The sequence below is a fragment of the Aethina tumida genome, chromosome 1 (assembly GCF_024364675.1).
Source record: "Aethina tumida isolate Nest 87 chromosome 1, icAetTumi1.1, whole genome shotgun sequence".
Taxonomy (NCBI): Eukaryota; Metazoa; Arthropoda; class Insecta; order Coleoptera; family Nitidulidae; genus Aethina; species Aethina tumida.
In genome coordinates, this window is record NC_065435.1 from 61,617,492 (window position 1) to 61,633,200 (window position 15,709).

Consider the following 15,709-nt stretch of genomic DNA (forward strand, 5'->3'; position numbering starts at 1 on the left):
CTGAAATCAGTGAAAAAAAGTGGTTCGGAGTATTTAAGAATAATGGATATGCCACTAGATACTAAATAAAGGAGGGCTAAATGTACATAAAGTTGTTTTATTTTATAGTTGCTCTACTTTTGACCATTGACTTTTTTTTAAATTTTAATGAACATCTAACTTAACTCACTAATAAACAATTATATTACCGTATTGTTGTTATCAAACATACTGCATAACTGACAATAATATGGATATTTAAACTGTTGCAACTGTATCACACAAAAAATGAGAATTTTTGTAAAATAAGCAATACATAATACTTATTGGCTATCAGAATGAAATTTTAAACTCCAGAGGACTAAAACTCTCTATTTAGTGTCTTTTAAGAAAAAATAATTAGATATGCATAATAATTTATGTTTTAGAACGCAATAGACTACTAGTAAAAAATTCTTAACAAATATATGTATACAAGGTGTTTCACAACTTATCCGAAAAAAATTAACTCACTGTTACATAAGAAGTCCACTAAAAAAAATAGGCAGTTATAGAAGTGAAAGCTTTTAGTATTAAAATTTGAAATTTTTGAATACGTCGGCTGTATTACTGTATTACAGATATACTGCTATAAGCATGTCGGTGACGCGAACGCACGAGAATTCACCCATTCAAAAAGTGTCTAAGGTGCACAGCGCACCTCGCGTGCGCCAGTCATGAGCATGTCAGTGACGCGAAGATTTTACCCTACCAAAAAGTGCCCAACGCGGCTAAAGAAGTTTTCACTTCAAAAATTGTAATAGAGCAACAGAGAAGCGAGAAAGGAATAATTCAATCCATCTATAAAAGTTGTTCCCATTGATTTGAATGCAAGCTTTGGCCCGCCGATGCCAATTTTAGCGCACCGTTCTTTTTAACCTTCTATACAGGGTGTTTTGCAACTTTTCCGACAAATTTTAACCACATACTACTGTTACATAAGAAGTTCATGATAAATCGACTACTTATGCAACAGTGAGTAGGTGGTTAAAATTTATCGGATAAATTGCGAAACACCCTGTATATTTAATTATGTGTGTTTTATGTATTAAAAAATGTGTTGCTGGTCTAGTAAGCTCCACAAAAACCACAAATTTGTTGGTTATTTTAGTACTTACACCTATATCCATTTTGCAAAGACTACAAAGTGTTCTATGGGTACTGTAACATCGACGATTTTGAGTTACTGCAGTAGCTACTCAGCGAACTGTTCTAGCAATAGAATTAAACCAAACTGTTTTTCTGGGATAATAAAAACTTTACTGCGCAGTTTTATGCAAACCAACTGGAAGACAAAGGAACTAGTACGTAATTTTATTTGGGGTAAAAGGTATTACCAATTGATGATTGCCAACAACAAAAAATTAATTAATATTAAGATATACCAAAGGGCCAGTCAGAATTGTATCCCACAAAAAAATCAGAAAATTTGCATTATATAATATTTATTACTGCGAAGTAGTAAATCATACTATTTAATTGTTTTTGGGGAAAAATTAATTAGAAAAATGGCAAAAAAAAATAGTTGTAGTTGACAATTCATGTTTTGCAATAGGGTAAACTAATAGTTACATAGAGACTTACTAGATGGTGCTGATATCAGCCAACCTAGAAATTTGGCGGAACGAAGTTTCAAACCTGGTTTTGTACAAAGAAGACTTATAAATAAAGTAAAGTGTAAAGGGCTCTAAAAAAGATTTTTTGACCAAATTTGACGGTGCGCACATTTTAAAAACACGATGAAAAAATTGATTTTAGTTTTGTTTTTGTTCTTAAATATCGGCTATCCATCTGAAATTAATAATGAAAGTATCTTTTTATGTCTTTTACTTCTGAAAATTGGCAAAAAATCGCCTTTCATTAATTTGGACATTTACTACTGAAAACAAAAATAAATAAAATAAAAAAAAATTGTTTTTTTCAGAAAAACACCGTTTAAGGTAAAAAGCTGAAAATTTGGCTGATATATTTTTATTTGATGTCAAAATAATCCCTCAGATTCAAATTGTAATATCCGTAGGTTTCTCATATAATCCCGGTTACTCCCTTTTAAACTAGACTATGTGGTTTTGTCAAATATTTTACGCAGTTGTTTGGTGAATTCCATTCATACAATAGTATTATTACATCTACATATAACAATTGATAAGTTTATGAAACCTGATCTTGAATTAGTTTATTTGTATTAATGAATCATTGCCCAGCTATTATAACCTTATCTATTTACACAACTTTTAGAAAGCAAAATCTATAACAGGTTTAATAAATATTTTCCAACTTTTGGAATTACAAAAGGGACATATATCATCTGATATTAATAATATATTTTCTGGAGTCCCCAATACATATCATTCACCTTGTACTGTGTCTTCTAAATTTTAGGAATAGATACTATTACAAAAAATCTATCAAAGTATATTTTCAGTAAAATATACTCATAAATTTTACCAAATTATAAGATCTAGAAAGTGAATTGCCAAATATTATTTAAGTATATATAGTAAATACAAAAATAACATTTTTTTTTCAAATTTGAAAAAAGTAAACAAAAATTTAATAAAATTACACGGAGTTATATCAAACTCAATTTGGGTAGAAACTCTTTTCATATTTTATGTTAATACTCAAAACGATATATTTATATACTACATTAAGTGATCGGTACCTGACCAAATTTCTCCTGGTTATTTCAATGAAGTTCTGACTTGAATATTTATTTTGTCAATATAATAATATATTTCAATTGTAAAATCTTTAAAGCCGGTCTAATATGCTTCACAAATAATCTAGTACCTAATAACTCTTTTTATAATATATAATATAATACTTACTCCAAAATCCATGTTGACGGACTCCAAAATGTTCTACAGTTACAGTGATTGCACCTCGGAAACTTTGAGTTACTCCAATCACTTGACAACGACTCGACGAACTGTGCTAGCAGTATCTGAGCGAAACGTTTTTCTATGCGCTGACTGATAGATAATAAAAACTTTACTGCGAAGTTTAGTGCAATGCAAATGAAAGAAAGAAAAACTAGTATGTTTCTACTACCTTTTTGTAGTGAAAAAAGTACTACCAATTTCTTTTATTGCCAACAACAAATTATTAGTCAAAAATTATGGTCTAAAATGCATACCATAAAAAAAATCGTTGATAATTTTTATTGGTACAAAACAGTAAAGCTATTTAGTGATTTTTGAGAAAAAAAAAATATACATAAAAAAGATAGTTATCCATTTACCATCATTGACAATTTATTTATCAAGTAGTTGCGTGCCGAGCTACCAGGAGATTCGAATCTCAGTGGATAAAACTATTATTTTTTTTTACTATTTTTATTTTTTATATTATTTTCATAAACTGTCGAGAGTATTGCAACACAAAAGTGAACAAAGAAGATAAACTTAATTCATTTTTATTTGTTTAATGTTATTGTTGGCAAAGATCTACGCGTAGTATCTACTGCGCACAGCTTACCATCGGTTATCTATGTTATCCATTGAGTAAATGCTCTTCGAGGAAGAGGCGCAGTCCTAAACACACGCATGTCACGTCCGAATTTTTACTGCACTGAAAATCTAGTCATTTTTTCTTGTATTCAATTATTTCTGTCAATTGTTTATTCTTTGGTTTATTAAATTTATATTTTGTGACTTTTGATGTTCGAAAAATGGACGCAAAATTCGTTTAGAGGGATTTGTTTACCCAACAACCAAATGATTCTGACACAAAATGACCATACTCCATTTACCACAGAAGTTTCTTCTCTATTTACAGAACATACCATGCATATTGGAAAAAAATATATATCAAATATATAGAGAGATCATTATTGACCCGAATGAAGACACATATGTGAGGACAACAAATTTTCGATCCCGAAGAAAAAAAACATTTTTTTATATATTAATATTATTGTAAAATCGTTTTTTTTTTAGGAATACAAGTTAAATCTTAGTTTTGTACAAAGAAGAGTCATGAAGTAAAACATGATACTCTCTAAGGAAACAGTTTTGGATGAATTTGGATCAAGAATACAATTGCTTTTGGACCAAATGATCAACAAATCCCAATATTCGGTAAAAGTAACAACTTCTTTGAAGCAGATCAAACAGCATAACATAATACATTGTATGTGCACTTGGTTTTAGCGTCTACGAAATTCGTCAAAAAAAACAATATTTGTGTTGGCAAAAGTAACGACTTCTTTGAAACAGATCATGGCTGCTCCACAGTCTTTGCCTATACTAACAAGATTCCTCAGTTTTAAAAATATTTTGTTACTAATAATATTATAAATATTTATCAACAACATAAAATATTCTTAATTTGTTGTTTTTAGAATGTTAAAATAAAAGCCTGGCTTTGATCAAAGATAAGAGATGTATAAACCAGTCGTTTTCGTTTATCTTCAGAAAAATACTGGAGAATTTGGTCTAAGAGTTGTTTTCGGTCACTACCGAATTCCTCGTCAAAACATAATATTTATATTGGCAGACGGAAGAATTGTTTGGAGCAATTCATGACGGCCGCGGAAAATTTGCCTGTACAAACAAGTGTTATGATTTAGGGTTCAAAAAATAATTTATTATCAATATTTATTAACAGGTATTATTTCAATCTTACACAAAAATATTTTATTTTATTGAAAATTTAAGCTTTTTAGGGTGTTAATATTAATCTGTAATAGAAGCCTGGGTGATCGAGATTCAATCCCTGTTCTTGAACAAAGAAAATATGTGAATAAAATAAGTATACCACTCAGAAAAGTTGTCATCACGAGTTGTCGTCTGCCTTCAGGGAAATTATAAAAAATTTGGATTACGAGTGCAATTGGTTTTGGCCCTTACCAGGTTTAACAACAAAATAAAATATTTCCATTGGAAAAAATAACGACTTCTTTGAAGCAGAACGTGGCTGCTCTAGAGTCAGCAGTTAAAAAAATATTTCGTTATTAATATTTATGAACAGTCATTGTTTCAATCTTACATAAAAAATATTTTATTTTATTGCATATAATTTTTTAGGATGAAATATTAATCTATTTATAATAGAAGCCCGGAGGCGAGATTTAAACCCTAGTTGTGAACGAAGAAGATAAACGAATAAAACAACACAATTGTATACGGTTTAGTATGTGGTTATCTCATCAGGAAAGTTAGCATCAGCAGTCTGCCTTCAGGAAAATTTTGGACAATTTGTGCCAAGAGTGCAATTGGTTTTGGCTTTTACCAAGTGCTCTCTAATACATATGGACCACGCATGGAGAAAAAAAAATTAACTTTTGCCGCCGCCTCAATATTACTTTATGGCGCACCTGTTTGGATCAATAACGAAAATATTACGAAAACAAAATGGAAAGTATAAATAGGAAAATAGAACAACCTGTGCATATATTACCGCACCAACAGCAGCAATTTTAGTTTTATCTAAAATACCACAGATAAAACAAAGATGTAAGGAAATAAACTTTGAAAAGTAGACAACAAAAGAAGAAACGTTAATCGTATGGAAATCAACAGGTATTGTTTCAATATCACAAAAAATTTATTTATTTTATTGTAAATTCAAGCTTTTTAGGACGTTAATATCAGTCTATTTATAATAGAAGTCTGGGGGAATGAGATTCAAACCCTAATTTTGAACAAAGAAGAAAACAACTCTCATACATAGCGCTCAATATGTAGATATGTATGTAAATGTATAATACACAATGCTGCTCTTTTACTGCTCAAGATGGACCGTAGAAAGAATATAAGAATAAATACTTGTGGCACTTTCAATATTAACAATCTTTCAAGTCTACTTCGATAAAACCATGAAGCAGAAGATGAAAGATGAAATCAACTATAAAAATTAACATGATTAAGAACAATTTGTTTGAATGAATACATTGAATCACAAAGAAAAACAAGAGACAAACTAATGTTTTTTAAAATGTCTTGGTGGAATATAGTTTAAATTAGTTAGTTTAGTTTTGTACAAAGAAGTGTCATGAAGTAAAACATCTCTAAGGAAAGTTGCTACCAGCAGTTTTCGTCTGCCTTCAGGAAAATATTAAAGAATTTGGATCAAGAATGCAATTGCTTTTGGACCAAATGGTCAACAAAACCCAATATTCGGGAACGACTTCTTTGAAGCAGATCATGATTGCTCCAAAATTTTTCTAAGAATTTCGGTTCCACAGTTTAAAGAAAGAAATTGTTAACATATTTATTAATAGATATTATTCCAATCGAATATAAAAATATATTTTATTTTGTTGTAACTTTGTACCTTTTAGGATGTTAATAACAGTCTGTTTATAACCGAAGCCTTGGACAACGAGATTCAGAACCTGATTTTGAACAAAGAGCAGCCGTGAATAAAACAATACAATTGTATGTGCACTTACTTTTGGCCCCTACCAAATTCGTCAACAAAACACAATATTTGTGTAACGATTTCGATGAAACAGATCGTGGCTGCTCCAGAGTTTTTTATCAACAATATAAAATATTCTAAATTCGAAGTTTTTAAGAAGTTAGTAACATTCTATTTAAAATAAAATCCTGGTTTAACCTGTGCATATATTATCGCACCAACAGCAGCAATTTTAGTTTTATCTAAAATACCACAGATGAAACAAAGATGTAAGAAAATAAACTTTTGTTACAAAAATCTAACTTTGAAAAATGGAGAATAAAAGATGAAACGTTAATCGTGTGGAAATCAACAGGTATTGTTTCAATATCACAAAAATTTATTTATATTATTGGAAATTCAAGCTTTTTAGGACGTTAATATTAGTCTATTTATAATACAAGTCTCGGGGAACGAGATTCAAGCCCTAATTTTAAACAAAGAAGAGACAAAGAAGAAAACAACTCTCATGTATAGCGCTCAATATGTAGATATGTATGTAAATGTATAATACACAATGCTACTCTTTTATTGCCTAAGATGAACCGTAGAAAGAATATAAGAATAAATACTTGTGGCACTTTCAGTATTAACAATCTTTCAAGTCTACTTCGATAAAACCATGAAGCAGAAGATGAAAGATGAAATCAACTATAAAAATTAACATGATTAAGAACAATTTGTTTGAATGAATACATTGAATCACAAAGAAAAACAAAAGACCAACTAATGTTTTTTAAAATGTCTTGGTGGAATATAGTTTAAATCTTAGTTTTGTACAAAGAAGTGTCATGAAGTAAAACATGATACCCTCTAAGGAAAGTTGTTACCAGCAGTTTTCGTCTGCCTTCAGGAAAATATTAAAGAATTTGGATCAAGAATGCAATTGCTTTTGGACCAAATGGTCAACAAAACCCAATATTCGAGAAAAGTAACGACTTCTTTGAAGCAGATCATGATTGCTCCAAAATTTTTCTAAGAATTTCGGTTCCACAGTTTAAAGAAAGAAATTGTTAACATATTTATTAATAGATATTATTCCAATCGAATATAAAAATATATTTTATTTTGTTGTAACTTTGTACTTTTTAGGATGTTAATAACAGTCTGTTTATAACCGAAGCCTTGGACAACGAGATTCAGAACCTGATTTTGAACAAAGAGCAGCCGTGAATAAAACAATATAATTGTATGTGCACTTACTTTTGGCCCCTACCAAATTCGTCAACAAAACACAATATTTGTGTAACGATTTCGATGAAACAGATCGTGGCTGCTCCAGAGTCTTTTATCAACAATATAAAATATTCTAAATTCGAAGTTTTTAAGAAGTTAGTAACATTCTATTTAAAATAAAATCCTGGTTTTGATCAAAGAAGAGACATGTATAAAGTAACATATTTGAATACCACTCAGTATGCAGTAATCTCTACCAGTAATTGCTGCCAGCGGTTTCCGTTTAGCTTCAGGAAAATACTGAAGAATTTGGACTGAGAGCTGTTTTCGGCCACTACCGAATTCCTCGAAACATAATATTTATATTGACAGAAGGAAGAATTGTTTGGAGCAAAGAATGACGGCTGCAGAAAATTTGCCTATACAAACAAGAATTATGATTTAGCGTTCAAAAAATAATCTATGATCAATATATAAATATTGATACTGTTAATAATAACAGGTATTGTTTCAATCTTACATAAAACATATTTTATTTTATTGCAAAATTGAGGTTTTTAGAATATTTATAATAACATAGAAACCTGGGGGAACGAGATTCAAGCCTTGCTTTTGAACAAAAAAAAAAAAGATATGAATAAAATAACACAGTTGTATACCTATCGGGAGCGTCTGTCTTCAGGGAAATGTTGAGAATTTGCAATTGGTTATGGTCCCTACCAAATTCGGCAACAAAATAATATTTGTGTTAGGACAAGTAACGACTTCTTTAGGACAGATCGTGGCTGCTCCAGAAACTTTACCTACTCCAATTAGAGATAACAATGAGTAATAAACTTTTTGCAGTATTCAAAACTGTATATAACTTTATAAAATCATTTAGTTGTATCCCATATTAACTGTTAAATTTTTATATTTAAAAACAAACTTATATTATGTATATATTACAAAAATAAGTCGAATCTAAGTAAGAGTTTTCAATAAATTTATTAAAAAGAGTACAAATTGTCAATAATTCTTTAGAGTATATAATTTTTTAAAATTTACCAGACCATGGTCCCCAGGATAGATCCACCTTGTCGTGGTCCTGGGGCACAGTACTGCTCCACAAGCCAGTGGTAGTGGGAAGCTAACGGATCTAACTGCAAGTCCAATCCACCCCCACGAAGATCTCGGATCTTTCTCAGATTGGACTTGTTCTTCCGAACCCAGTTGACAAGGGGCTGGCATCTTTGTCAGTCCCACGTCTTCTGGTTCAGCATACCCCGTATATGCAAATATACGTTCTTTTCCCCCATGTATGATTTATCATACATGGTAAACACTATGGTCATGATCTTCGGATCGGTGCCCGGAGAGGGGTTTTTAAACTTTCCCCTCTTTGTCCCCCAAACAAAAAAAAAAAAACCAGACCATGGTCAGTAATGTATCTGATATTTTATCTATATTGTAAGTTGGTAATCATGAAATATTTCTAAACTAGACGTCAAACCTTGTTAATTGTTAAAATAATTGTGTTAATAATAGAACGCCTGGGCAACAATTTGTCATTTTACTGTCAGTGATACATCAAATATCGTCGATACAGAGCAAATATGAAAATTACTGAAATGATGGACGCCCGTGTGGATGAGATAAAAGAACAAATTGCTAAATCGTTGCAAGATTCATCTACACCATGGTCACCTGTATTAAAATATCTCGAAGAAAAAACAGGAGTGGATAGACTATACATCTTCTTTAGTAAGATTAACTACTGCTTTTAACAAAATAATTAATATTATTACTCCATTTAGCTTCTTCAGTCTTAACATCACTGTGGTTGGCATTTGGCTTCGGAGCAGAATTGGTATGCAATCTTGTCGGATTTGTCTATCCAGCCTATGTTACATTTCAAGCTATTCAATCCGAAAATAGTAACGATAACATTAAATGGGTAACCTACTGGATTATATTTGCCCTGATGTCCATGATCGAAGTTTTTGCCGATCTGTTGATAAAATTGTTCCCACTCTATTGGCTTACAAAATGTTTGTTTTTAGTTTGGCTAATGATTTGTATCGAATTCAGTGACACAATAATTATTTACAACAGTATTATTAAACCGACATTCTTGAAATTTAGTCCGAATCGTAAGACGAAACTCACTAAAATAGAAAAACACTAATTTCATACAAAACAAAAATTTACAATTGAGGCTGTATAAACGAGGAAACTTATGATGTGATTACATTAAAATTGAATACTGGGTCGCACAATATTTTTAATTTACATGTATTATATAAATTGTAATCTTATTTCATTTATAATAATGTATCAATAAATTTTGTGTATTTGGATTGAAATTTTGCTATTTTATTACCTAGAGGTATATTGAATATCAGAAAAGGTACGTCAACATATCACAGATCAACTGTAAATCATGTGAGTAGGAGACAACGATCTTGTTTTTATTGTATAGAGTTTAGAGAATGAATTAAGATTTATTACTTTACATTAATAAATGTTAAGAAAATGGAAATAGAGATTTATCCAACATCTACAAAGGTAGCTTACAGTATATATAATATGTAAAATTTAATTATATATACTGTAAACTACCTTTGTAGATGTTGGATAAATCTCTATTTCCATTTTCTTAACATTTATTAATATAAAGTAATAAATCTTAATTCATTTTCATTTATAGTAATAATTTATGTGGGAAGCTAATTTTTATTAATTAAATTTTACATATTAATAAAAATTAGCTTCCCACATAAATTATTACTATAAACATTGCAGTCTTCAATAGCAAATCATTGTTTATAAAGTAGGAGCTAAAAGACTAATTGGATTTGCTCAATTAAGTTTTAGCCGTTTGATAAAAAAAATTAAATCAAAAACTTTTTGAAATCTATCAATAGTAAATACTGTTTAATACGTATAGTTTTTTAGATACAATATACAAAGTGAGGCAAAAATCCCAAAGACAGGTAAACAACGAAGTCATTCAATTGCATCTTTTCGACGTATCCAGGATCCTGTAAACGTGTCATTTAAATAATTTCACATATTTTACGAGTAATGTGGAGGTGTTACGCCTTGTCGAAATATCTGTTCGTGTTCATTGTATGCAATATGTATTTATTATTCTCTATGATATGTCTAAGATGCCAGTTTGTAGTAAATCTAGGTACCTGTTACCTGTTAAGTTGTCTGAAAAGGAAAAAAGTCTTACAATGTAATTTCCATAAATTCCAGCCCATCCATTCAACTTCTTGAGCTGTTACGTCTGTGTCCCAAAGAAAATTCTTGGATTGAATATTTTTAAAAGAGAGGGGAAAATCTTTAAAAGATGCACTCCTGATGGATTTCGGTGTTGGATTTCCACCGACTGAAAACCCCTCTCTTGTGGGATCCGCTCAAAATAGTCACAATACAGGAGGACAATTCGGGAGTCAGTAAGGAAGCTAAGAGAGAAGGTCTCATATCTGCCTGGGGAGTTCCGGTGACGGTAGTTGATCAATCCAGAAATTTTTGGATTGGGGTGATCTAGAACGAAAGGAAATTTTTGGCGAGAATCCAAGAGGTCTTCCAGGAGAAGGATCCGGAGATCCTCACGGATATAGGTGTTTTGAATATAATATGAAATGGACAGAGAACTTCTGACCAATCTCATATATGTACCCTGAAGTTTGGGAAGATTGTCTACTGTACCCCAAATAGGTAAAGCATAAGTGGCAATGAAATGAATAATTGCGTTGAAGGCACACAATTTGGTTTGGTGGGAAATTTTTCTACATTTGAAGAAAGATTAGAGATAGGAATAAGCGGCAAAGATTTTGATTCTCACAGCTTGAATTTGAGATGACCAGGAAAGTTTCCAGTCTATGATTTGCCAAGATATTTGGGGACTCCAATCATGAAATGGTCATTGATGTGGATTTTTGGGGGATTCCGTAGCTTATCCGAAATGAATAAAGCGACAGATTTAGTGGGGATTATTTCTTGGAGTACCAATCCCTAACTTCGGGAAAGAAATGTTGGATATGATTTGGACATTTACCACGTTTTGGAGGTAAGAAATTAATGATATGTTTTTAGTGGGCCATTTTTGTTTCAATACATGAATAGCTAGATCTAATATGAAAATCCTAGACTACCATTGTTGATAGTTTTGAATGACAATTGTCAACTGTCACTTATTGTAGCGTCATTTTGTACGCAGTCGGTCTTCATCTTCGATTTCTTCGATTTTTTCAATGTAAGTTTTTATTAAATTTTTAATTTTATAAATTACTTATTATGTGTTAAAAATATAACCTTAACGTGAACTGTTAAAATAATATTAACCCCTTGAGTCGCGATTTATTTGAAATTTTTTAACACATAATGCACACATATGTTAAATTCCAATGACGAGTCAGACTCGTCTGTCGTTTTACACTGTATTGTATAATTTAACATTATCACTTTGTATAATATCCTTTTTGTTTTATAATTTTGGCCTAGTGGAATGGGAGTATACTCATAGTATGATTGATCCGCCACCATGTCTCACTGTGGATATAGCTAACTTTTTTTAGTTTTATCCCTGTAGGATGTTTAACATAAACATAACTATCATTTTTTTATAAATTAAATTTAAACTTGTTACAAAAAACTACTCGACCCCACAGTGAATGTTGCCCACAGTACAGATTGCCTTTAATTTTAATTTATGAAATGTTTGGATTGCTTTTTTGACATTCGAGTTATCCTATTTATCGATTTTTTTTCAACTCGAATTTTTTTACCACTTGGCCAGTATCTGTAAATTCTTTTAATAATACGGAAATCAATTGACTTATTTAGCCGTAAACTCTTAACCATATGTTCTTATTTCTCTCACTCTTGGTAATGTTGAATTAAAATTTTAATTGCTGTAAATAATTGATTCAGATCGACAAAGAGTAATATAGTAAAAAGTTATAATGCTATAATTTCGTCCATTGGATCAGTTGCAATTTTATTATTTATTTTTGCTGTAACTATGGCTATTACTGTATATGCAAAACAAAACAAACGAAACAATTTTTTTTATTTTCATTTAAAAAAAAGTATAAAATAAATCTCAATAACAGTTTTTAGCATAGGTATATATTATTTATAAGCACTCCAAACTTTTGAACATGTATAAATCTTATATAGATTTTGCTATAATTATGGTCACTACTGTACGTGCAAAACAAACGGAACAACTTTTTTATTTAAAAAAGTTATAGATTAATTTTCAATAACATTTTTTACCTTAGATATATTATTTATAAGCATTCCAAACTTTTGGATATCTGTTATTAGAATCCTAGACTACAGTTGTTGATAGTTTTGATTGACAATTGTTAGGTGTCACTAATTAACTATTAGTCCAATTTGTACGTAGCCGGTTCTTTAACATTTTAAATTGGCAAGTTTGATTTTTTCACAGTAAGTTACCTTTATTAGTTAAATAGTTAATTGATAAACGACAATAGATTTTAATTATTATTTTTTTAATTTTATATATTCCCCAATATTTGTACAAAATGTAGCTAATAAAAATGCGACATAATGTATGAATTATTCGTTATAGTCGAAATTTTTGTCCACAATACATTGTGTAGCCATAAAGCCACTGTGAACAAAATGGATCACCCGTAATGCGAAATATGTAATTCAAAATGATTGTTCCATTTTGTGCATATGTCATTTGTGTTCAAACTTTTATACAAAAAGCGGATAAATATAAGCCAATAATGCAAAAAATAAGTCATCAGAATTACGCGTTGTGGACAATAATTTCGGGCATACTTTGATATGTAACCTCCTTAAATACTTTGATAAATAGTCTTTATAATTAGTATAATATAAAATAACCTGATTTTTCTTTAATTAAGAGTGAAGACTTGCCAAAAGGTTCCACAGCATCAAAGTGAGAAATTCGATCAACGAAGATATTTTAACAGTTATTGATAAAGAAATAACCTTCTGAAATGGATCAATCTTTAAACAACCCACAATTACAACCACATCCAGTTACAAAAAGAAGATACTTACAAATGGATCAACGTTCAGTTGAAATGGAAACTGCATCATTTGGAACAATGTCCCAAATTTCGCAGTCAAAGAAGCCACGTTTAGGAGATTCCCCACCATTTATTGAGAATGTCGATTCAATTGTAATGGCAAATAATAGGTAAGTTGTAATATTTGATTATGAATAAAACTTATATGGGTCAATCTTCACATTCAAGTCAACCACAGTTGCCAATGGTTACACCACTGCAACGCCCATGGGCGAAAAGAACACATTGGGAAATGGAGACAGATCAATGGCCAGTTTCTAATACACCGGCTACAACGGAAGTTGAAGTGGAGACTCAAAGATTTGGAACAATACATGCGCCTCCGTTGCAAAAGAAACCCCGCATCGAGATTTCCCAACCATTTGGTGGTAATAATCCAAACCAAATAAGAGATTGTGGGTATTAATAATGTAATATTTATTGTTTAATAAAATTCTAATAAATAATTTTCAGAACTTTTAAAATTATTAATAATGTTGTCTCATGGAATGAAAACATTGTCGACGTACCTTACAACCCCATGCTAGACATAGCCAACGACGAATATATGATGTACGTTAATGATGACATTTAATTTATATATTCAATCTTTTAATTTGTAATATTTAAATTAGTATTTAATAATTAATTTGAAATATATGGATGTTTCTTATTAGTATGTTAGCCAAACAAATCTTTTACACCTGCTATCTACCAAAAAGGACGACTAAAACCCTAAATGCTTTTAGTATTTTTGATAAAAACATCATACACGGCATATATTATTATGTATAGTATGTAATAAAGTTTGAGGTAGGCATAAATGGCTTTTTAAAAACATTCAAGATACTACTGGAAATATCCCATATTAGTGTAAATAAACTTGAAAAATGTTAAAGTGTTGTTAACAACAACTTGTTATATTTAATTATTTCTCTAATAGTTTTATATTTCTTCTTTTTCAAAAATATTCATAGATTTTTCTTAAAACTTATCCTTAATTTATTTTAAAAAAATAATATCAGAATATTTTTAAGACTCTTAATTCTAAATTAAAAAATGTTAAATATATTGCATTAACATTAACACATTAACACAAGTTAAAATTAAAAATAAAACGAAATCCTTAAATAAATCAATTACATTCCAATTATTTTACATCTAAATTTTTAAAATGAATTTGAAAACTACTATCTTTTCTAGAATAAAAAACATTTTCATTGAGACATCAATTACATTTTCAATTAACAAATTTTTAGGCTTAAACCTCCACTCATATAATGACTATAATTATAGCAACCAATTAATTAAGATTTCAGTTTCGGTATATTTAATATTTTATCTTTTCTTTTGGAAATATATATTGAATACCTTAAGGTTTTGTGAGGGACAAAATTATAGTTACTTTTCATTTGGTAGTATTTTATTTTTCTTTGCTAAAAAGTAAATAAAGACCTCCAAAAAAAGCTAAGATCTCACATCAAAGCCAATCTGGAGGAAATGAATGATATTAGTTCAAGAACTGTAACGAGAAACTTGGTGGATGTTAGTTTGTTTGGACGCAGACCAAAGAAACATTTCTTTGCAAACAAAATGTGGAGGCTCGATTGCGTTTTGGTCAGGATAAGATTCACAAAAAAATGGTGTTTTTAGTGACGAGTTCAAGATGCCAAATCTATATTATTTATTGTTTTTTCTGTTTTTTATTTTTCAATGGACAAAAAGTGAATTTAAGTCGATTATTTACTAGCTCTTTGTTGCTAATTATAATTATTTAATCATTGATTGATATTAAGAGAAGTAAGAAGTGAGAACCAAGTGTTTACAGTTAAATTCGTCAATCGTTCAAAGACTGTGAGAAAATGATTAGCGGATGGAGCTTTTTATTAAAAATGTGAATGTCAATGTAATGTTAAACATCCTTCAGGAACAAAATTACACAAAAAGCTTGTTACACCATATTGAAAAATGGTGGCGGTTCAATTATGCTCTCGGGATGCTACAATTCTTCTAGTGTAGGCGCCCTTAGACTGATTTATGTTCAA

At 30.2% G+C, this 15,709-nt stretch overlaps 1 protein-coding gene and 1 long non-coding RNA gene across 2 annotated transcripts; both read left to right on the forward strand.

Annotated features, from left to right (window-relative positions):
* The first annotated feature begins 9,142 nt into the window (after nt 1-9,142).
* Nucleotides 9,143-9,944, forward strand: LOC109597817 (uncharacterized). Its single transcript, XR_002191450.2, has 2 exons — nt 9,143-9,342; nt 9,396-9,944. It is a non-coding gene; the product is annotated as an uncharacterized LOC109597817 (long non-coding RNA).
* Nucleotides 9,945-11,728: 1,784 nt separating this feature from the next.
* On the forward strand, nt 11,729-14,324 carry LOC109596919 (uncharacterized). The gene is made up of 4 exons (XM_020012525.2): nt 11,729-11,845; nt 13,497-13,795; nt 13,854-14,084; nt 14,139-14,324. Exons 2-4 carry the CDS (start codon nt 13,593-13,595, stop codon nt 14,257-14,259), a joined length of 555 nt encoding a protein of 184 aa, XP_019868084.1. The 5' UTR covers nt 11,729-11,845; nt 13,497-13,592; the 3' UTR covers nt 14,260-14,324.
* The last annotated feature ends 1,385 nt before the right edge of the window (nt 14,325-15,709 follow it).

Bases quoted from the DNA above. Each gene is read 5' to 3' on its own strand.
- LOC109596919 (XM_020012525.2), top strand. From the start codon at position 13,593: ATGGATCAATCTTTAAACAACCCACAATTACAACCACATCCAGTTACA. The intron at 13,796-13,853 runs GTAAGTTGTAAT...TTCACATTCAAG, and splicing joins ATTGTAATGGCAAATAATAG to TCAACCACAGTTGCCAATGG. The intron at 14,085-14,138 runs GTATTAATAATG...AATAATTTTCAG, and splicing joins AACCAAATAAGAGATTGTGG to AACTTTTAAAATTATTAATA.